Raw genomic sequence first — 22,015 nt, 5'->3', positions numbered from 1 at the left:
TGTTATATCCAAAAAGTCATTGTCAAAACTAATGTCAAGGGGCTTTTCTCCTATGTTTTCTAAGAGCAGGTGTTGATAATAGGAAGGAAACAACAGGAAATTTAAGGGCAGCAGGACCCTTAACTATCCAAGACTGTTTAAATGGTGTTTGTACTTAAAGTAAAAACTACCTGAGCATATTTTAACATATGCCTCAAGTCTGTAGCGTGGATCTGGATTGCAGATTCTCCAGTGCTCAATCATCCTATATTTGTGGGAAGAGAAGTCTGACATTTCCCAAAGGATTAAGTAATATTGTTTGATATGGAATAAAGTGCCATGTATATTGAGCTTCTTTAGGAGGATAGTTTTATTTATCTTTTTGGATTTCTGTCAAAATAAATGCAAGGGGAGGGAGGCCCAGTGCTCCACTGGTTCCTTGAATAGAGGTGAATTTACTGTGAAACAATGGCTCTTAAGCTTCAGGGGCTCCTGCTTGCATGAGCTCTAGCCATGTATTTACAAGATCATTGTCATATTTACAGAAGTAAGACATTTTAAACATAATTGATGAATGCCACTGATTAAGACCACTGCCTCTTTTCACTCCCACTTCCCTTGATGTCGGGTGGTGCTGAAGTGGCTGTGGACAAAGAGAAGTTGAGTTGGGGATACATTTGGATTACAGAGATATATTCATGTTGTTCACAGTCACTTCTGTGTTGAGTTACTACTAGCTGTCCTGATTAGGAGTGGCTTCCAGGAATATTCTTATAGACTTCTGTGCTAACTCATCTGGCATCAGGACAGTACATCAATAACAAACTGAAACATCATAAGCTTTAGACTCTGAGAAACCTGGATCCACCTGCTCAATGAGCATAGTTCTTTGACTATCTAGAGTCTGTGCAAACCCGTGAACACCTCAATTTGGCATCCCAGGTAGAAGAGTGGTGATAGAGGATTCTTTGATCCTTTGATCTAGTGCCCCACATGTTACTGTCCTGGCCAAGAGCAATGAAAGATCTATTGTGGGAAAACTTTTGGCCTGATTTTACACTATTATTTGAACTACAATCTAATTTAGAACATTTTAGAACATTAGAACATTTAGAACAAGGAGAAAATATATATTTTTTTCAGTTGCTGTGTATCCTCTCTGCTTTTGTAGCTATGTCTGTATAGCAAAAAGAGAGTGAGATGACTTGACTCTTAGTCTGCATTAATTCCTAATTTAACCCTCCCTACAATCATTTGTTTAGTTCATTACAAAGAGTTACTCTTTCAGCCTATTATATTTGTTGTTGTTTTTATAAAATATTTTTAGTAGAAACAAAAATATTATATAAAAATATAAAAGCTTTCATAAATCCTTAATGTAGAAAACAGAAGTTTTTTAAAAAATAAAATCCACTAAGTTTGTTGTAAATTCTTACCTTTTTTGGCATACAGTATATGCATATTATGTTTAACTTAGTTAAAACATTTTATGACAAAAGTGGATCATATCCATATTGCTTTTAAACTTGTCTTTTTCACCTAACAGTATATCTTGGACATCTTTCTGTGTTCTTTTTAAAGGGCTGTCCAGCATTGGGTGGTGGGGGGAGTGGCCTTGTTAATACCATTTAGTCAATCAATTCCTTATATTTGGGTGTTTTCTGGTTTTGGTGTTTCTTTTCCTGTTTTTTTTTTAACTATAACAAATGATGCTATAATGAGCATTCTTGTTCATATATCTTTGCACACTTTGGGAGTTTTTTCCCCCGGTAATATAAATTTCTAGCCATAGATTGCAGGATCAAAAGATATTTACATTTAAAAACGTTAACAGATGTTTTCAAATTGCCATCTAAATCATTGTACCAATTTATAGACTCGCCAATAATGTATGAGAGTGCACTCTTTCTCCACCCTTGCCAGCCCAGTATTATCAATCACTTTAATCTTTGCCAATCTTGAAAATAGTAGCTAAGGGTTTCTTAATTTTTATTTATTTAACAGTAAAGTTGGACATCTTCTCATACCTTCAATACCTTCATATTATTATATTCTTCTGTGCTTGCCTGTTCATATCCTTTGCCCATTTTGAAAAAAAATTGATTATTTTCTTACTTACTTGTAAGAGTTATTTGGGATTACTGGGGATATTAGCCCTCTGTCTTAGCATGATATTTGGTTACAAAGGACATTTACTATTGCATTATTTTAATATTTCTTACTTTTTCGTTGGATACCATATCATCACTGAACATACTGCATTTTAAACTCTTAAATTAAATTCTGCTATGAAAATCCCTTCAGTTATAGACTCAATGATGCTGCATGTGGGTTATTAATAGCAATAAAAGGAGATGTTTCATACAGTTAAAAAATTACAGAAGTGAGCATTAGTCAAAAATTTACTCAGAAGGTAAACTTGTTCTGTATTAGGGGAGGAAGTTGTCACTTTTCTTCCCTAAGCCAAGGAGGGAGCCTAAGTCGGAAGCAAAGTTTCCATTGCCAAGCTTACATAAGTTCTGTGATTAGAAATTAGTCCTTGTTATAGCAGAGTGCATATCCTGAATAGTTCATTTTTATGTTTCATGAATATACTGCTCAATATTAGGCTCTATATTTAATATTTATATCTAGAAAAGTTAGACAATTTTTTTTTTTGAGACAGAGTTTTGCTCTTGTCGCCCAGGCTGGAGTGAAATAGCGTGATCTCGGCTCACTGCAACCTCTGCCTCCAGGGTTCAAGCGATTCTCCTGCCTCAGCCTCCCGAGTAGCTGGTATTACAGGCGCACGCCACCACACCCAGCTAATTTTTGTGTTATTAGTAGAGACGGGGTTTCACCATGTTTGCCAGGCTGGTCTCAAACTCCTGACCTCAAGTGATCCACCCACCTCAGCCTCCCAAAGTGCTAGGATTACAGGTGTGAGACACTGCACTTGGCCAACAATTTTTAATTGTATAGGAAACTAGCATTTTTGAAGTACTTCTGAATTTAGCACCTAGGTCAAATTATGTTGGATATGTTTTCATGGAAACTGTTGTATTCTCTTATTTTGCATGGTTTGGCTCTTAATTGCTTATAATTCTGGTACATATTGAGTACAAGGAAAATATATTTTAAATACGCATAAGTTAGACTTGCTACAAACATTGAGATTAGAAGTTGCACACTGACCACTAGGTCATATCTGCTCCACAGGCGTATCTCACATAGTTTGATAACTATTTTGAACTAGTTGCTAAAGCTTAAAAATAGAGGAATTTCTCTTGAAAAGTGGAATTTTGGATAATAATGGATTTTATATATATATATATATATGTTAGTCATGGACTGTCACTACATAGTAGCTATTATTTTTAGACAGAGTAAGTGCTCTCCAATTTGCCAGAGCTCCTGTCATTCTTTAATATATTACAGCTGGCCTACTTCACTCATGTACCTTATGTAGATTCCTCTTTCATTATTTGTAGGTATATATATACATAAAGGCAGATATATAAAGAAATTTCTTAGTTTTTTCATTAATAAATTCAAGACATCCAAAGCTTCTTTGCTTTATTATTTTTCTGGTACATTCGTCTCCTTAAAAGGAGACATTAGAAGCAGTAAACATCCCAGAGATAGTAACTTTCTTCTTCAGAACTTTTTCCAACAAATCACTCCATTGGCTGGTGAAAAAGAAGATGACTGAAAAGGTTTATACTTCCTGGAGTTCCACTATCTTGCGCTGTAATTTCTTTAGGTCTTTCTGTACTTTATATTTCTCTAAATCCATGTTTGTTTTCTGTATTTGTTGGAGGGAGCTGAGAGAGTCATGAATTGATTTAAATCCTGTAAGAGGGTACAAGAATAGGTACACTTAAACAATGCATTAGAGCTTTTTTTAAAAAGGTTGCTAATCGGCAGTCCTGCCATAATTGATTATCATTTAATTCCAAGCGCATTAAATTCTATGAAGACCAGCCTAAAATTGTACATAATATTTCTTGTATGTCATGAAGATCCATTCACAATAGTGTTTCAACTTATATCTGGTTATCTGGTTTCATTGTGAAATTTAATTATTTTTCTCCTCCTCTCCCCAAATATATTGTGTAATTCTATATTGCAAGAGAGAAATTTAAAATATTTTATTCTTTCTGAATGCTTTGACGAGAGACTTGTGTGATTTTTTTTCAGTCTTGTTACCAAATTGAAGGTAAAGATCACAGATGAGATTTTAAATCTTCTCTGAAAGTAGCCTATTTGAGGGACCTAACAGCGGCCCCCTGCTTCCCTCCTCCCTCCTGGCACTTTGTATCTCTCTTATGCATGTCTAGTCACTCCTGACCACAGACCTATCAAACCTCAAGGCCTTAGGGCACAACCCATTTGTTATTCACTGGGGCCTTTCACAGAGTCGTTTCTCAACACATTTTTATTAAAGTCATAAAGCAGCAAACCATTAATTTGAAGTTCCCCCTTTTTAGAACTCCTCCTCATTAGTAAAATGAAAGAACTTGCAGATGGTAAATTCCTTTTCAGTTCACCCTGAAGTTTTACTAATGGAATAAGTAAAATTAAACCTCTGATAGTTAAACAGAAAGCAGGGCCTTTAAAAGAAGGGCCAGTTAAGTTTGGGACATGATTCCTGGCCAGATAATTCATTATTTTGATATGACGGTGGGAGGGGTATATTGGGAGGGTTGAATTTCCAGGCAGCAAATTCTACTTATATGCCAGGAACATCTGGCAGATTGAGACCCTCATGTCCTCCCAAGGCACCTCCAAGGTATCTCTATACAGGACCAAATTTGGTAGAATTTACACATGAATTTTTCTGAGATCTAGAAGACAAAAGAAAAAAAATTACTTGGGACTTTCTCTAGTAAAGAAACTCTTCTGAGTCCTGGTAATTCCCTCAGAATTATGACTCAAGGCAGATGGCTGCTCCACAGCACCTATCCCGTGTCCTTCCCTTTGAGAAATTAGATGAGCCTTTCAAATTAATCCTCTTTGATGTTAGCTCAGCTTGACACTGCTGCCATTAGCCTCTTCAAAATAAAAGCAGTCATTATACTGGACTCTGCTAATTCATCCCTCTTTCTCACTTCTAAAGGTCAGGTCTCCAGTCTGACATCTGTCCAAGCTCATTACTTGTGGTTCAATGAGAAGGGCATTTGATTTAGGCTCTTAATTTCATAACATACCCACAAGTCACATCTTGGGTATGTCCAAGGATTTTCCAAGTCTGACAATTCCATGAATTAGTAAAAATTCCATGATCTTAGTAAAAAAAAAAAAAAATTTCACACCAATGGCAGGCCTGTGACATTGCCAAGTGTAAGTGAAGAAAGTTAATTTATTTATATGCCTTCCAGTATAATACTCATATTCTATAGGATATTTAGAAAAGTGGAATAAATACATAACGATGTCACTAATGACAAGATTGATCCCTGGCCATTAGCTCAAAGTGGAAGACTGAGGGATTGAACAGGAAAGGACAGATATTCTTTACTTAATAAAAGGTATCTGCTCACCTGATTGATATTCATTCTGCATTGTCTCTAATTCACCCCAGATCTGCTTTTCCATTTGTTCCATCTTTTTGGACAATTTATTTTCCGTATGCTTTACTTTACTTAGTTGTGTTTCCCGTTTCTGTGTGTTAATGAAATTCTCTACTTTGCTTGAAAGCTGCAGCAGTTTTTCTTCCATTTTATTTTCAGACTTTTCCTGTAAAGGAGATTATGGGATAAAACTTCAGAAATGTACATGGATTTATCTTTCAGCTTAGAGAAAATATTTTTAACATTCATTTTTCTATGTTAAGCATGAAAATTCAAACCAAGTTCCTTTGTATCTAAAACTGTGTGCATAAGTATAAGAGTTAATCCCTTTGGCCCTGTTCATTTGTAGTTTCTGGAATTCAACATGTTATGGAATAAAAGAAAAGGGCTGTAGCGTGGCCCAAATGCCTTGAGAATTTGGCATTTAAGTCTAATAGTCAAAGACATTTTAGATAACTGCTTTTCCTGAGTTTCTTGGACATACTCCCTCAATTTCATACCTCCACGTGGACAGACTTCAGCTAGAATAGTGACTCGCCATTCCAGTCGTTTATTAACATCACCTGGACCATACCCCAGCCCCAGGAATTCTGATTTAATTGGTCTGTGATGGAGCTCAAGAACTGATAGGATTTAAGCACTCTCCAGGTGATTCTAATGTACAACCAAGGTAGGGACTGCAGAGTCAGCCTTAGGATAATCAGCTGCTTTTCTTCTCACTTCTCCACCGGGAATCTGGGAGCAGGAACTGGGCATGGCAGGTATGACCCTTTTGATTCTCCTCTCTTTGGCCCCATCTGCCTCAGGAATAAGTGTTGGTGGATTCCAGTCTCTGTGTTCCTTATGGTGGGAGGTTTCTGCCTGCACAATGACCCCACCGTTACCTAGTGCTGCATATAACTGGTAAAGGAATCTGCCTGATTCAGGAGTGAAGAGCTAGCAGTCCCACTCGGCAGCTGCAGTCTTACCACACATACTTTGATAGCCTTACCAGTGATAAAGCTTTATGTTTATCTCCAACTCTTGGCTCCTTTGTAACTCTATCAGCTGTTTACAAACTCAGGTTGGAGCTGGGGACATTATTTCCTGAGCTGCCTCTGCCTAAAGTCTCTCTACCTAAGTTCTCAAAACATCTTACTTTAGTCACCTGCAGGACTGGCAGCCATTGACCACAGTGATGGCGTTGTGCTGCCCTTCCCATTGGGTAAGATGTGCTGGTTGCAGTGGGAGAGGGGACCCCTGAAATAAGTATATTTCTCATAAACCTTGGTAGCCTCACCCCAAAGCTTGGGGCTGTCTTTACATGGTCTGATCTGAAAAAAAGAGTTTTGAAAACTTTTAATCTACTAACAGATCTCCAGAAAAGTCAAATGACTTGTCTGCACATCACTCAGGGAGTGTGCCTTTAACCACTGATTCCCAGGGGAGGCCCCAAGAGAGTCAGACTCCCTGGGTCTGGGGTGGCAATCTATTTTTTTTTTTTTTTTTTTTTAAAAACCTCTTCAGATTCTTTTGGTACAGATAGAGCACACTCTGAGAAACACAGGTTTGCAGAGTTGGGGAGTAGCAAACAGGACCAGAAGACAGGCCTCTGGACTCCTATTGTGGTGTTTAAAAAAAAAAAAAGTTACTGAAGCAGTGAAGATTACCATAAATGTTGAAGTACAAATTCCCAGACCTTTACTCACTGCTAACAAGGACTATGCAGGTGCTTCCTTCACAAAATAACAGAACTCCTCACCAGTTTCTCCTGCAGGACCTTCAGACACTCATTTATATGGCCCAGGTGGTCTTTTCTATATTTGAGAAATTGGTTTTCTGTCCATTTTTTATTATTCTCAACTTCTTCATACAGATTACTTGAAAGTGAATGAAATCTACGGGAAAAAATGTTTTGTTTCGTTTTAATAAGTGAATTTAAACATAAAAAATTAGTATTGAAAAAGTCTGCAGTTTTTTGAGGTGACGAGACTCAGTGTGTCTAGCAAGTATTTGTGGGGTGACGTGGGAGGTGCCAGAGGCAAGGTAAGTACACTCTGGGTTCCTGTCCTGAGCTTGAGTTCAGTCCAGCTACTGTTAACACCCCCTCTACATACCTTAAAATACAAACACACAGTGACAGGAGCACTGCTGGCTAGGAGCTAACCACAGCCACACTGAAATGTAGTGTTATCCATGCAGAATTCCTCTCATGGCCTGGGGCTCACTGGTTGTGTGTGGAGGAAATACTTTGATAAGTTCCCTTGGGGTGGGGATTATTACTCATGCTAGGAGTTGTCTGTCAAAGGCCAGATAGTAAATATTTTAGGCATTGTGGGCCATATAGTCTCTGTTGCAACCACTCAATGCTCCATTGCAATGGGAAAGCAGCCACAGATAATATGTAAAGAAATGAGTATGGTTACAGTCTAATCAAACTTTATGTAATATTCACATGTTATGAAATAGAACTCTTTAATTATTAGAATGCATAGAAACCATTCTTAGCTGTGGGTAAATGTGGCTAAGGGTGATAGTTTGCTGACTCCTGCTAAGTGCTGGTATGTGGCTGGGAGAGGAGCAGGGGCAGAGAGGACCTGCATTGTCTAGCAGAGGAGAGAAAGGTCAGAGGCAGGAGAGTGGAGGAGAAAAGCCCCCAAAGAACCTGGGGAATGCGCCAAGGGGGACTTTAGGTTGCATTTGTCTCAGGCAAAATCTTCCATAAAGTCCCCATTGCTACCAATGAGTCTGTGTGAGTGGATTTTTTTTTAGAGGGCGTTTAAAGAGGCCCTGAATTACTCATGTGGGGCAAAAGCAGAAGTAATAGAGGTACAGGAAGGTACCTACGGGACCTATCAAGATGATGCACCATGGAAGTATTAAATAACAGAGAATGAAAGATTTTTAAAAATAGAAGTGGATAAAAGGGTTGGAATCATATATCATCAGTTGAGAAGTCACTGTAGAGTGGCCGAGGGTTTGAGGAGAGAGGGGAATCCAATCTGAATTAAATGAGGTATGGGACTGGGAAGAAGTAGGATGAGGGATGGGGACTTGTGAGTGGTTTGTGTGTGTGTTTTCTGCATGTGACTTGCTCATGATAAGATGTTGGCTTCAAATTCCCTTTTAGAATAGGTAAAACTGTTAGATTGGCAAGAACAATGTTTGTTATTGAAAATATTCAGACTGTCTTACAATGTGTGGTACAGACAGTTAAAGTAATAATTGCTCTGATGTTTTCAGACAAAATTATATGCATATAATTTAGTTTGTGATGTTTATCATTGGAAATTAATTGATTAAGTCATGCTGGACATACACTGCATGTACATGCCTCTCTTGCTCTTTGGAAAAAGTGTTTCGGCTAATTATTAGAAAATACAAGTTCTGTGAAATCATTATTTTTAGGCTAATAGCTTTCAACTGGGGGCAGTTACCCCCCTCCCACCTGCTTGCCCCTGGGGGACGTTTGATAACATCTGGAGACAATTTTGGTTGTCACAACTGAGAGGTGTTACTGGCATCTAGTGGGTAGACACTAGAGATGCTGCTAAACATCTTACAATGCACAGGAGAGACTCACAACAAAGAATGATCCAGCTGAAATACCAATAGTGCGGACACTGAGAAAACCTGACTTAGATGATGAAACCAAGGAATGGGAAATGTAAGTTAATTTTCCAATAGTTATATTAGTTACAGTCTAATAGCTAAATTCTGATCTTCGTCCTCTGAATTCTCTCATTATTTTTGACACAGAGTGATATTTTTCACATAGATAAGAGGCATATCTTGATTGACTGTTGAGTACCTCAACACTGAAGATGGAGTTGGTTTCTATTCGTGTTCTTAGTCTAATCATGATTCCCAATCACCTGTGCTATTGGTTAACAGCTGTTGGATCTCAGACAAATAAGCCCACCCACTGGATACGTAGACTCCCTCATTTTAGCCAATTGTTTTCTCTATCTGGAATACTCTTCCTCAGAATGTCCATTGGCTCCTGCCCTAATTTCATTCAGATTTACATTCATACACCACCTTAAAAAAAAAACTCTTTCTCCTTATTTGAAACTTCCTATTCTCTTACCCTACTTAATTTTTCTCCAAAATTCTCATCACCATCTGACGCACACTAAGTTGTGTTCTATCTCCTCCACTAAAACTTAAGCTCCATGAAAGCAAGAATTTTGCATTGTCCATGGCTGAGAACAATGCCTGGAATATAGTAAGTGCTCAATAAATAGTTGGCTAAATGAACAAATGGGTCATTCTTTCTCATTAAGTATCTTTTATTAGCATTGCTGACAAATAACAAATCATAGATTTGTCAAGCTATTTAGAAATCTAATCTGCTTTGGCTTTCATCTTCCTTTCCCTGTCTCTGGTGGAAGTATTAATTAATAGTCATAGTTAAGGGGGCCAGTAAATCCCCAGATAATCAAGAGATAGCTTTACAATTGAGAATCCAGCCTTCAGTGCTCACCTTTACTGTATAACAAATAAATGAGAGCATTTACTCTTTTATCACTGATACAATATTAACATCCCTCTGAAAACCAAGGAAACATTAAGTATGCCCATGTAATATCTCTGGAAGGGCATATCAGTAATTGAAATTCTGAAATTAAAGCCATAAAGAATGAATTACTACTTATCCTTTTATTACAAGATTTGCTTGCAGCTGGCGATTAATTTTCCTAGTAACACTCAGAAGTTGGATTCTGTTGGTAGTTTATTAAAATTCGAAAGCATTTTTGGAACAGCAATCTCCTTGAGAGATGAAAAGAATAAGTAAAATAAAGGTTTGTATAACTCTTTCTTTGCATAAGCTTTTCGCGGACATAATGGACATGATTTGCCATAATATATTAATTACAGAACTTACAGTTAAAATCTCAGCAGTATGAATCTATCTTAGATGACATTCACATTTTAGATCCCAAATCTTCTATTTCAATAGATGTATGAGCATTTCTATTAGATGTATATAGATAGGTGATGAGATAGAGCTTTTTCTTTCCTTTTCCTCAAAACACAAAAGTCAGACGTTTAAATTATAGCTAGAGACCTCACTAGGATGATGAGGGCTATTGGTTGTTTTTATGTTTTTAAGTGTTTATGCTGATTTAATCAAATTAAAGTATACACCGAGAGCAATTATAAGGGAGAAAGTTACAAAAGAGTGAAGGAAAGCTGAGTGAAGATCTACAGACATAGCAGAGCACAAGGCAGAGAGCTGCAGTGAGGGATTAGTGGTGAAGGCAGCCAGGGTCTGCCTTCCTTGGTCATGGATGACATACAGAAATGAGGATGTAGCTCTATCCTAGGCCAGTTTTGCCAGTGCACTTATGTCCCAAAACCAATGTCTTGTGTTAAAAAAAAATCTATTGAATGAACTTTTCCAAGATTTTGAATTCTTGGAAACTATTACTGCTAGCAGGCTATCAAGAACTTAGATAGGGCTTTGACCAAGTGTGAATGTAAAAAGAATTAGTGGCCTTTCATTTGCTGATAAACAGAAGATATTTTCATTTTTGTAATCATATTTGAAAAAGAGCTTAAGACAGACCATATGCTATTATTTCTTTGGAGACTGAGTCTAAGATTCTGAGTTTCACATTAGAAACCAAAAATTAGTTCCAAGAAATACTGTTTTTCTACTAACTTTACACCTACAGGTAGAACTCTCAAACTAATTTCTTCTTAATGTTATGTGATTTCTAATTAGTGACACTAAAAATCAATTCTGCCTCCACTCTGATAGAAAGACTTTTGTTTCTTAGATATTCCAAATTGTTCAAATCCCAATACATTCACAGCCTGTTTCCCAGCCACCCAAGTCAATGTGGTCTTTCCCTTTTAAAAATTTCTGTGGTAGAATTAGTTTTCAATAGACAGAATTGTGAGATGGAAACATCATGAATTGATCAAAACAGTTTGAGCTTTAGAGTGAGACACTTTCTAGCTGTGTGATTTTGGGCAAATTAATCTCCATGATTTTATATGTCCTAATCTTTAAGATAGGGATAAATAAGATCCACCCTGCAGAGCTGGGTGCATTGAGTATCTTCAGCACTAGTGGTTGGTAGGCATTCATAAATGACAATTACTATATTTATTATTTCTGCCTATTGATATATCATCTCATTTAACATTGTCTTAACTTTTACTTTTCCTGTGTTTAGCTTTTCACTTATGTTTTTTCTTCCCAACTGTGAGTGGCAAGGATTATGTTTGGATATTCTAAAACACAGTTTACATAATATAGGTGCTCAAAAATCATTCATTCATTCATTGGCTTCTACTTCCGTTTCAATGTGTTGGGTGCTAAAGATACAAAGTTGAATTTGACATATCTCTGTACTGGGTAATTATTAACTTTCTACTGTGGTAGTGTTTTCAAAGTTGGATGATATTATTTGAGTCTATGCATTTGCTTCATTGACCAAACACTTTTTCTTTTCTTATAAATCACTGTCTACTAAACAAGCGTCAGCAGTAAGAGCTATCTAGGGAGTGACTGGTAAGTGCTGCCCCTGCCAAACCCTTGTTAAAAGACAGCTTTATTTCCTGATGGCCAAGACTCTTGCTGTGTAAGAACTAAGTAGGCTTAGGACGTTACTTAGCAGAAGCTCAGAGGATGAACCTTCTGAGGAGGAGGCACAGTGGAGGGGTTCAATGCATGTCTTTGTCGGTTCTAGAGATCAGTGCCCAAATCCCAGCAATTCACTAGAAAACTGTCAGAAAACACTGTAGCTTTTAAGTTCAATATAAGTTTAGCTGACCATTAAACTTGAATTTGTAAATGTTTCTAAATGGGAAGATTGCCTATCTAACCTTTTTTTTTTTAATTTGCAGACATAGTTTTATTTATATTAATTTATTTATTTAGATACAGAGTCTCACTCTGTCGCCAGGCTGGAGGGCAGTGGCACGATCTCTGCTCACTGCAACCTCCACCTCCCGGGTTCAAGCCATTCTCCTGCTTCAGCCTCCCGAGTAGCTGGGACTACAGGCGCCCGCCACCACGGCCGGCTAATTTTTGTATTTTTAGTACAGGCGGGGTTTCACTATGCTGGCCAGGATGGTCTCCATCTCTCGACCTCGTGATCTGCCCGCCTTGGCCTCCCAAAGTGCTGGAATTACAGGGGTGAGCCATCGCGCCCGGCCAGATGCATAGTTTTAATTTTGAAAAATGCGCATGTAAAGTTTGAGGTTCCTCGGCTGCTGTTTCTGGTGCTCGGCCGTCAGGAATGGTGGCTATGGAAGCCGAGGCTCTTTGTATGTTTTAGCCGCTGGTATCATTTTGACAACCTGTCTTGACAGGTTTTAACTGTATCTTGGCAAGTGAGGTGACATAAAAGCCATCGTCTCGGGTTTCAATTTACTAATGAGGATGGTGGTGGAGATGGAATTACCTTGGCGTTTTGAAGGCATTTGCTCCTGGATTCCCTGCCAAGACACCTGCGAGTAGGTGTGGCACGGGGAAACTTTTCCAGTATTGCTCTTCTCTTCTCTCCCACATTTTCTATGATTGACATCTGGTAACCACAGAGGTATTCCGAGTGAAGGTGGCCCTGGCCTGCAGCAGCTCTGCTCTTTTTTTTCCCCCTACTTTCCTAAACTTTATTAAAGAAAAAAGCACTAGAACATAGTCACTTTTCTGGGATTCCTCCCACCAAAATGTGACGTTTGATTTTCAAACATGCCAGAAGTGGACATGGTTCCCAGTTGTACTAAATAGGTGAGAAGCTGAAGTCCTAAAGTGTTCATCTTCCAACTTTTCCCAGTCTGTGGTCTGTCCTTGGATCAGTAATAATTGTCTGAACAGCTACTATGGCTTCATTAATTTTTGTCTGTAGCTCTCTGAGCTCTTCTATATGCAGCAATTGCAGAATTTGAGCAGCTTCATTAAGAACTACATCTCCTGCATCAAAACCAGTAATATTTTGTCTAAAGCAGCAGGCAAACCCTCTGTTTGATTTGCCTTAGCAACTGCACCCTGTCAGGTGCTCCTGAACCAAAATTTGAATTGCCTTAGGCATTACCAGGTAATCGTCATGACATTGAATCTGAAGCAGGTTAGCCTTCACACCAGCCTTAACATCAGGATTATTTACGTCCAAATTGATCAATGGTTCTGCATTTTTAGTTGCATTGTCAGCAGTTTTTGCATGATCAGGTACTAAGTCCTTGTATTTTTCAGCATTATCTCCATATTCAAGCCTCACAGCTAAACCAAGAAGCCAGTCAATAGCTTCTTGTTGATCTTGAATCTTGAAAGGACTGTCAACATCTCTGAGACACTTTTCAAAGAACTTGTGCCAGTCACTGCTGTGGATGTTTCTTAAATTAGCTGTCTTCAATCTTGTAGTGTCTAATTTTCTGGTCTTCAAGCCAAACAAAGGTTAACTTTAACCTTTGTTAAAAGACTTTTTTAGAGACCAGGTCCTGCTCTGTCATCCAGGCTGGCATGCAGTGGTGCAATGATAGCTCATTGTAACCCGAACTCCTGGGTTCAAGCGATCCTGCTTGCCTCAGCCTCCTGGGTAGCTGGGACTACATACAAGTGTGTGCCATGGTGCCTGACTAAACTTAACCTTTAATGTTATTAAAACACTTTTATTTAAAGTTAATCTCTTTATTCAGAGAAAGTTCTTTCTTTAAAAAAAAGTGAGTTCTATACATTATCTACTTCATTTTTAAATGTATATGTACCTCAAAATCCTAATATTAGCAGCAATTTACTTTTTTTAAAGTAGTGGAACTACTTATTTTTGTTCAAAGTTAACCTTGTTAAAATCTAAATCCAATATACTAGATTGAAACAGAAGTCCTCTGATTGAAAAAAAAATAACCCTGTCTTACTTTCTCTTTGAGCAAAATACATTTTCAATACATATCTCAGTCAAATGGTTAATATCTCTAATGTGAAAGAATCCTACAAATTGATAAGACAATGACAAAAATCCCAATACAAAACTTGATAAATAATAATGGGCAATTCACAGAAAATTCAAATGGTAAAAGGGAATGCAAATTAAAACAGATGCTTTTTTCATCCTTTGGCCAGTATTAAAAAGAGAACACATTCATCATTGGTTAAAATGTAGAGAAAGGTCTTCTCACACATTGCTGGTGGAAGTGTAAAACCCTACAACATTTTGAAGAAGAAATTTATAAAATTAAATATATATGTGTATATATATGTATATCTATATATGTGTATATAGATATACATATATATGTATGTATATATATATACTCTTTAACCTAGCAAGCTTGCCTATAGAAATAAAAGTGCCAGTATTTAAGGATATCTAAGGATATACACATAATACTTTTTTTGTTTTTTGTGGTAGTCCTAAACTAGAAATAATCCATTCAGCAATAAGATAAACGGTTGAATTAATTATGGCACATATATAAGTTAAAAGATTGTACAGCTATTAAAAATTTAGAATATTTAATGATCTGGAGAGATATCCAGGATGTACTAGAAAAATCAAATAATTGAGTAATATGTATAGAAATTATTTTTAAAACCCATGCTTCCTCTATACATATAATATATACATATCCTTTCTCTGTTATATACTTATATTAACAAGGAGGAAATTGAGGATGTCTACATCCCTGGTGTTAATATTGATTACAACAGAAGGCTGAGATGATGACCTCTTTTTTCACTGTTGTTGGTTTTTTGTTTTTTTTTTTTTACAATTAATGCATATTTTTAATTTTTAAAATTGGAGAAAATTTAAATATAAAAGTCAGTTGTGTAACTAAATGAATTATTAGAATTATTTGCCTGGGGAAAAGCATGGTTTATAGATTCACTGCCACCTACTGTAATACTACTGAAATATTAAGACTTCATTATTTAAAGTGAGAAAAAGAGTCAAGTTTACACAGTTATAAAAGTGTCCAGATTCAGATTTAACTACTCAGATGACTTTCCATAAGCCAAATTCCCATAATACCAAAGACAGAAAAAATAAGCATCATCAGTAATGCAGCAGTTAGCCCTGGATCTCAAACATTTCCTTTTTCTCTCTTTTCCACTTGTTAATATACGTCATCCCTTTAAGTCAGCCTTCCATTTCAGTTTATAAATCCCATCCCTTCCCTATACAATCAATTCTTAATCTGTATATCTAGAAACAGACTACTTTTCTACTTTTCCTTTGGACAGTTTTGTCTTAATTCCAAGCTAAAGGTATTAGATCAGCTATTCACTGAACACCCTCATTGTGCTAGAATTTAAGAAAGTAGAAATGCTTTCTTAGAGTATAAAGAACATGAGTATTTTCTGTTTACTTGACAACTACTTCTCCAAGTTTTAGTGAGGACAATTGTTTTACATCAACTTGTAAGACACACATATTTTGCATTTTAGCATCTCCAAAATCAAGAAATATCTTAAAATGATGATATGCTATGGTTTAATTGTTAGCTTCATGTCTTACAGGTACAAAATTATAATGGTGCATGTTATATTCAATGGCACTTAGATTTAATAAAATACAGTAGAGACGGGGAAAAATGGAGAAAATAGAGTATTATCAGGATACTGGATTTGATTAAGGCATTAAACCCAAATGTTGTGAGACATAGAGGAAAAAGAATAAGAGCATAAGGGACAGTATGATAGTATCCAAGTAACTAGAATTTCCCTCTGCCTGCACCATGACCCTGGGAAATGATGATCATTTAAAAAAAAAAAAAAAGGAAGATTTGATAATAAGGAAGCCAGTAATTTGAACATTTGTGGAGCTGTCTCCTTTACTGCTTTCTCCATTGAGTGGAGGAAAAAATTCAGTTTAAGATGGGGTAGAGAGCAGTCTTAAAAAGAAATAATGTAGGCCGGGCACGGTGGCTCACGCCTGTAATCCCAGCACTTTGGGAGGCTGAGGCGGGCGGATCACCTGAGGTCAGGAGTTCGAGACCAGCCTCAACATGGAAAAACCTGGTCTCTACTAAAAATACAAAATTAGCCGGGTGTCGTGGTACATGCCTGTAATCCCAGCTACTCAGGAGGCTGAGGCAGGAGAAAGGCGTGAACCCAGGAGACAGCTTGCAGTGAACAGAGATCGCGCCACTGCACTCCAGCCTGGGCAACAGAGTGAGACTCCGTCTCAAAATAATAATAATAATAATAAAATAATGATAATGTAAAGGAGTAAATAGAGGATGTTAGGAAGAATCTTAAAGGAAAAGCTTGTGTATCAAAATCGTTTTTAAAAATATTTGATAATCTTGAGGAATGAAATTATTTTCCATAGTGCTTTACATTGAGACATTTTAATATACAATTGATAATAAGTAAAAATTACAGGAAGGGTAAAAATGATTGTGTCAATTCAGTTGAGATATTGTGCAGTCAAAGTGAATGATAAGATTAATCTTCATCATTCTTTTATTATAAATATTATATAAGTTACTTTAGTGTAGAATATTCTCTGTGTTAGTTCACTGCTTTATTTCTTGGCCAGGTTCAAATTCCTGGGATAGGTTTTTATTTCATGCCAATGCTTTCATTAGGCAAAACTCTTTGGAATTCACTTAACAGAATTAAAAATCTTCTATTCACTTACTTGAATTCCAAAAGGTTCATTTCGTGGCGATAATCCCCCTGGACCATCTTTAAATTCGAGGTTTGCTCAGAACTGGCAGTTTCTATCTTTCCTAAGAGCTGCATCACCTAGTCAAAGTACAAGAGGGTTTGTGCATATGAACAAAACCACCAGCATTCACATTAATATACTTTATTCCTTTAAGGAGCCGGGAAACAGATTAATATACTTTATTCCTTTAAGGAGCTGGGAAACAGACTTGAACCTAAAGCATGATTGCACTTGAAAATGCCTTGTGTTCAAATGAGTATTACAGTTACACTATCTTCAAGGAAAGAATAATAGGGAGTGTTCCATTCTGTTGTCTAGAATATTCTTTTTGATCATAGGCCATCTAATGATATAACAAAAACATGCTGTTTCCATTAGTTTGTTTATTAGTCTGTTAATTTGATTATATTTCTACTTCTCTATTGTCTCCAGTTACAATACAAGATATGGTATGCTATTACCACCATATCCTCAGTGCACATTAGGTGATCAATGGTAAATGCTCAACAAATACTTATTGAATAAATGTTTAAATGCACAATCAGGCTCTGAGGAAAACACACATGACTGGCCCAAGATTTCCAGATAGTACTCTGACATGAGCACAAGTGAATCCCAAGTGAAATGACTTAGGGCATTTAAGGATAGGAAAAAAACAAATTCCAGTTTTAGAATTTAAGATTAGACCACCTTTCAAACTGCCAGAAACATTGAGAAAGTTTCTTTATGTAAAAGAACTGGATTAAAAAATAGATGCAGAATTGCAACCCATAATCATGCCTAAACTAGTCACTTCTAAGGAGAATGAAACTACATGATTGGCTTTGGTCAAACAGAATTCAGCTCCTAATAAAGACGGTCATATGGAGGAGAGTGGGCATTTAATAAAATGAGTTCTTACGAAAGAAAGAGGGGAGTAACGGAAGGATTTGAATAGGTAAGTGTTGGGTGGGCAACCAACAGCACTTGAGTGGCTATTTACAGGAGAAAGATACACTTAAAACAGGCTAAAGATGGAAATGTTTGAAATAAAATAATAGGCAATTTATTATAATAAGAAATTACAGGTAAAGGCAAAGGAAAATAAAGCAGCAGAGCAATATTAATGTTAGGTAAAATATTACTTAAAGCAAAACACATTTAAAAATGGGACAAAGATGGTCATCTTTATAGATGAAGAGTAAAACTCATTGTGAAAATAGAGAGCTGTGAATATATATTGAGCAAAAAAGCAACAGCTTTTCAGGATAAACAGACAATACATTAATGATTTTAAATGACTTTTCTTGACTCTTTACTGGTCAAGTAAGTAAAATATAAATAATGATACAGGAAAATGTAAAAACTATAAATGTATTTCATAGATTTATATATCAAACCATGTAACTTGGAAACAGCATTCATTTTTTCCCAGTGCCCACTAAGCATCTGCAACAACTAAGCACATATGCAACATTAAGTAAATCTCAAATTATTCCAAAAAGCAGGAAAAGCACAGGCCATAACTCCACACTGTGCTAAAACTAGAAATTAATAAGGAAGCATAAAGGAACAAAAACCCAGTCACTTGAGTAAAAAAAAAAAAAAAAAAGCAACAAAAAACCCACTCTTGATTTTAGTGTTTCACATGAAAATGTGCCTCTCAGATGTCCTACTGCAGGGAGCATAATTGGCCAAGGGCTGTGACTACTGTGCTCAAAATCCATCACGAGTGTCCACCAGACCATGCTTTCTACAGGCCGTGCCTAGCCAATGCCTGAGTAGTCCTTTGATGGGTGACTTTCGTTCAAGTAACAAAGGAACTCACTGAAATAATCTTAGAATGGCACTGCAATCCTAAAGCCTTCTTTCTCCATCTTTTTCACAGAAACCAGACCTGTGTCATAGTCTCCCTCCCAATTTTTCTTCATCAATTTTCCTCTCAATAAATTTCTTGCACATCTAATTCCTTTATGGCATTTGCTTCTCAAAGGATCTGGACTAACACAAGTGCCGAAGAGTAAATCAACACTGCAATTACAAATTTACTTAGGAGAAGATAATGGAAACATTACATATCAAAAGGACACAGCCAAATATATAATCAGAGGTAAATTTGTGGCATTAAATATTTTCATAATTATACAAGAAAGAATAAGGCAATGTAAGTGAATCATTCATTTCACGAAGTTTAAAAGGAATAAAAAATTCCTAATCAAAGGAAAGCAGGATGAAGAAATTGACAAACTGTGGGAGGCAGGATGGGCTCGCAAAGATGTCCATGCCCTCAGTCTGAAACCTGTGAAGGTGCTATGCTGTAGAGCAAAAGGGATTTGCAGCTGTAATTAAAGTAAAAGGGGGAGATTATTCTGGATTATCCAAGTGGGCCTAACTTAATCACAGGGGCTCCTAAAAGCAGAGAAGTTTTTCCAGCTGGTGTGAGAGGGATGCAGCAGAAGGTGAAGTCAGAATGACTTGAAGCATGAAATGGACTTGACCTGCTGTTGCTGGAGAAAGGCCACATGGAAAACACAAGAAGGAAGGTAGGCGGCCTCTGGAGCAAGGACCAACCCCCAGCTAACAGCCTGCAAGGACCTCAGGCCTACAACTGCAAGGAACTGGATTCAAAAGTTTGAATGAACCTGAACAGGATTCATTCCTAAAGCCTCCCCAAAGAAACACAACTCTGCAGACACCTCGATTTCTGCCTTATGAGATTCTGAGGGTCCAGTCTAGCCCCTCCCAAATTTTGACCTACAGAAACCATGAGATAATGCATTTGTGTTGTTTTAAACTATTATGTTTATGGTAATTTGTTAAGGCAGCAATTGAAAACAAAGATTTTAAAAATAAATGAATAAAAACAAAAGGTATGGGGTTGATGTGTAATCCAAGGGCTGGTTTTTCGAAAAGGTAATAGGCAAAGTTTGTTCTACTCTACATGTGAAGTGAGGAAACTTAAGTATGAAAATTAAGAAAGAAAAAAGAGTAGGTATGAATATCTGTAAGCCAAATAACATAGCAGAAACATTCTAAAAACTGAAATTATAGGTGAAATGGAAGTCTGATAACCAGAGGGGACTTTAATTCACCTCTCAATCCAAGACAGCAGTAGACTGAAAAATAAGTAAGGATCAGAAGATTTAACCAGTAAGTTATTCCCTATAAGTACTGATTCAACTTTGTGCCCTAAAAATACAGAATACGCTTTTTTTAGAACATGTATGAAAATGGACTATCCAGCCACCAAAAACAATCCTCAAAATATTCCAAAAACTAAAACTTACATATATTAAAATTTTTACCTACAATGAGATGAAATTAAAATGAATACCAGCATAACAAAACAAAAAGTCCTTAACTCAGAGGGTGGGGAAAAAACTTCCTTGATATGGTTTGGCTGTGTCCCCATCCAAATCTCATCTTGAATTGTAATTCCCATAATCCCTACATGTCATGGGAAGGACCCCGTGGGAGGTAATTGAATCATGGGGGCAATTACCTGCATGCTGCTATTTTCATTATAGTGAGTGAGTTCTCATGAGATCTGATGGTTTTATATGGGACTTTTCCCCCTTTTGCTTGGCACTTCTCTTGCCTGCCACCACGTAAAACATGCCTTTGCTACTCCTTCACCTTTCACCACGACTGTGAGGTCTCCCCAGCCATGTGGAACTATGAGTCCATTAAACCTCTTTCTTTAAAAAAATAAATTACCTGGTCTTGGGTATGTCTTTATTAGCAGTGTGGGAACAGACTAATACACTCCTCTTAACTATTTAAGGGAAGATACCACATGCAATTGCAGAATTTCTAGGAAATAATAATGAGAATACTACATGTTAAACTCTGGGGGATATAAGGAAGAAGAATGAATGCTCAGGAAAAATTCACAGCCATAAATGCTCATGTCAGCAAAAAAGAATACAAATACATGTGGTTTTAAAAAGTTGCAAAATGAACAACAAAATACCCTGTAGGCAAGGAAAAAGAAGAGATAAAAGGTGAAATTGGAGAGTTGGAAAAGACAATAGAAGCAGAAAATAAAAAATATATAAAAGGATTTGTTAATTGTAAAACCATTGTTAAGGCACACCTAACCTAATCAAGGGGGAAAAAAAAGAAAGGCACAAATATACAAAATAATAAAATAGAATAAATAAAAGCAGAGAGAATTAAAACCACCCTAAAAGCATTTTGCATAACTTTATGCAAATTCAAAATCTGAAGGAAATAGATATTTTTTTCTAAGAAAAAGTAATTTATAGAAGCTAACCTCTGAAGAGATAGAAAGTTTAAGCAGACTAATCAACAGAAAGAGACCTTATCTCAAAAAAACTAAATAAAATATAAAAAATGAAAGCTATCAAAGGGCTTCCTTCCCCATCAAATCATCAGGCTCAGATAATATGTCAGAAGCAAAGCTACCAAATCCTTAAAGAATACTTATCATACTCTTTAAACTGTTTCAGAACATAGAAAAATAAGAAAACTTTCAAATTTTTTTATGAGGTCGGTTCAATGGTGATTCCAAAATCTGAAAACGATGGCACAGAAAATAGGTTAATCTCACTTAAAAGCACTAATGCAAAATTCTTAAGTAAAATGTCAGCAAACATTATCCTGCAGCACACCAAAATACATCATAATGAGTGTAATTTATTTAAGAAAATGCAAGGATGGTTTAATAATAGGAAATAATTACACTAGTATAACACGAGAGAACACATCATTTCATAAATGCTGAAAAGGTATTTGATAAAATTCAATAATCGTTTTTGATTTCTAAAAAATTCAATAATATAGGAATAGTTGGCTACTAAACCTGCTTAATGGGGAAACTTACTTTCCCCATCATAAGGGAAACACAGGACAGTTAAAGTTAGGAAGAAGACC

The 22,015-nt window shown here is 36.6% G+C and overlaps 1 protein-coding gene and 1 pseudogene across 1 annotated transcript in view; both read right to left on the bottom strand.

The window, feature by feature from the left end:
* Nucleotides 1–3,517: 3,517 nt before the first annotated feature.
* Nucleotides 3,518–22,015, bottom strand: part of FAM81B (family with sequence similarity 81 member B) — a 59,144-nt gene continuing 40,646 nt past the window's right edge. The window contains exons 7-10 of the mRNA XM_019026163.2: nucleotides 17,111–17,217; nucleotides 7,273–7,408; nucleotides 5,502–5,697; nucleotides 3,518–3,810 (exon numbers count right to left, since the gene is read on the bottom strand). Coding sequence (XP_018881708.2) covers nucleotides 3,677–3,810; nucleotides 5,502–5,697; nucleotides 7,273–7,408; nucleotides 17,111–17,217 — 573 coding nt within the window. The 3' untranslated portion in view covers nucleotides 3,518–3,676. The remainder of the gene's footprint in view (nucleotides 3,811–5,501; nucleotides 5,698–7,272; nucleotides 7,409–17,110; nucleotides 17,218–22,015) is intronic.
* LOC109026735 (RNA transcription, translation and transport factor protein-like) lies at nucleotides 13,283–15,907 on the bottom strand (annotated as a pseudogene).

Source organism: Gorilla gorilla, chromosome 4, assembly GCF_029281585.2.
Source record: "Gorilla gorilla gorilla isolate KB3781 chromosome 4, NHGRI_mGorGor1-v2.1_pri, whole genome shotgun sequence".
Taxonomy (NCBI): Eukaryota; Metazoa; Chordata; class Mammalia; order Primates; family Hominidae; genus Gorilla; species Gorilla gorilla.
Note: the sequence above shows the minus strand (reverse complement) of the source record. Positions and strands in the feature narration are given on the sequence as shown.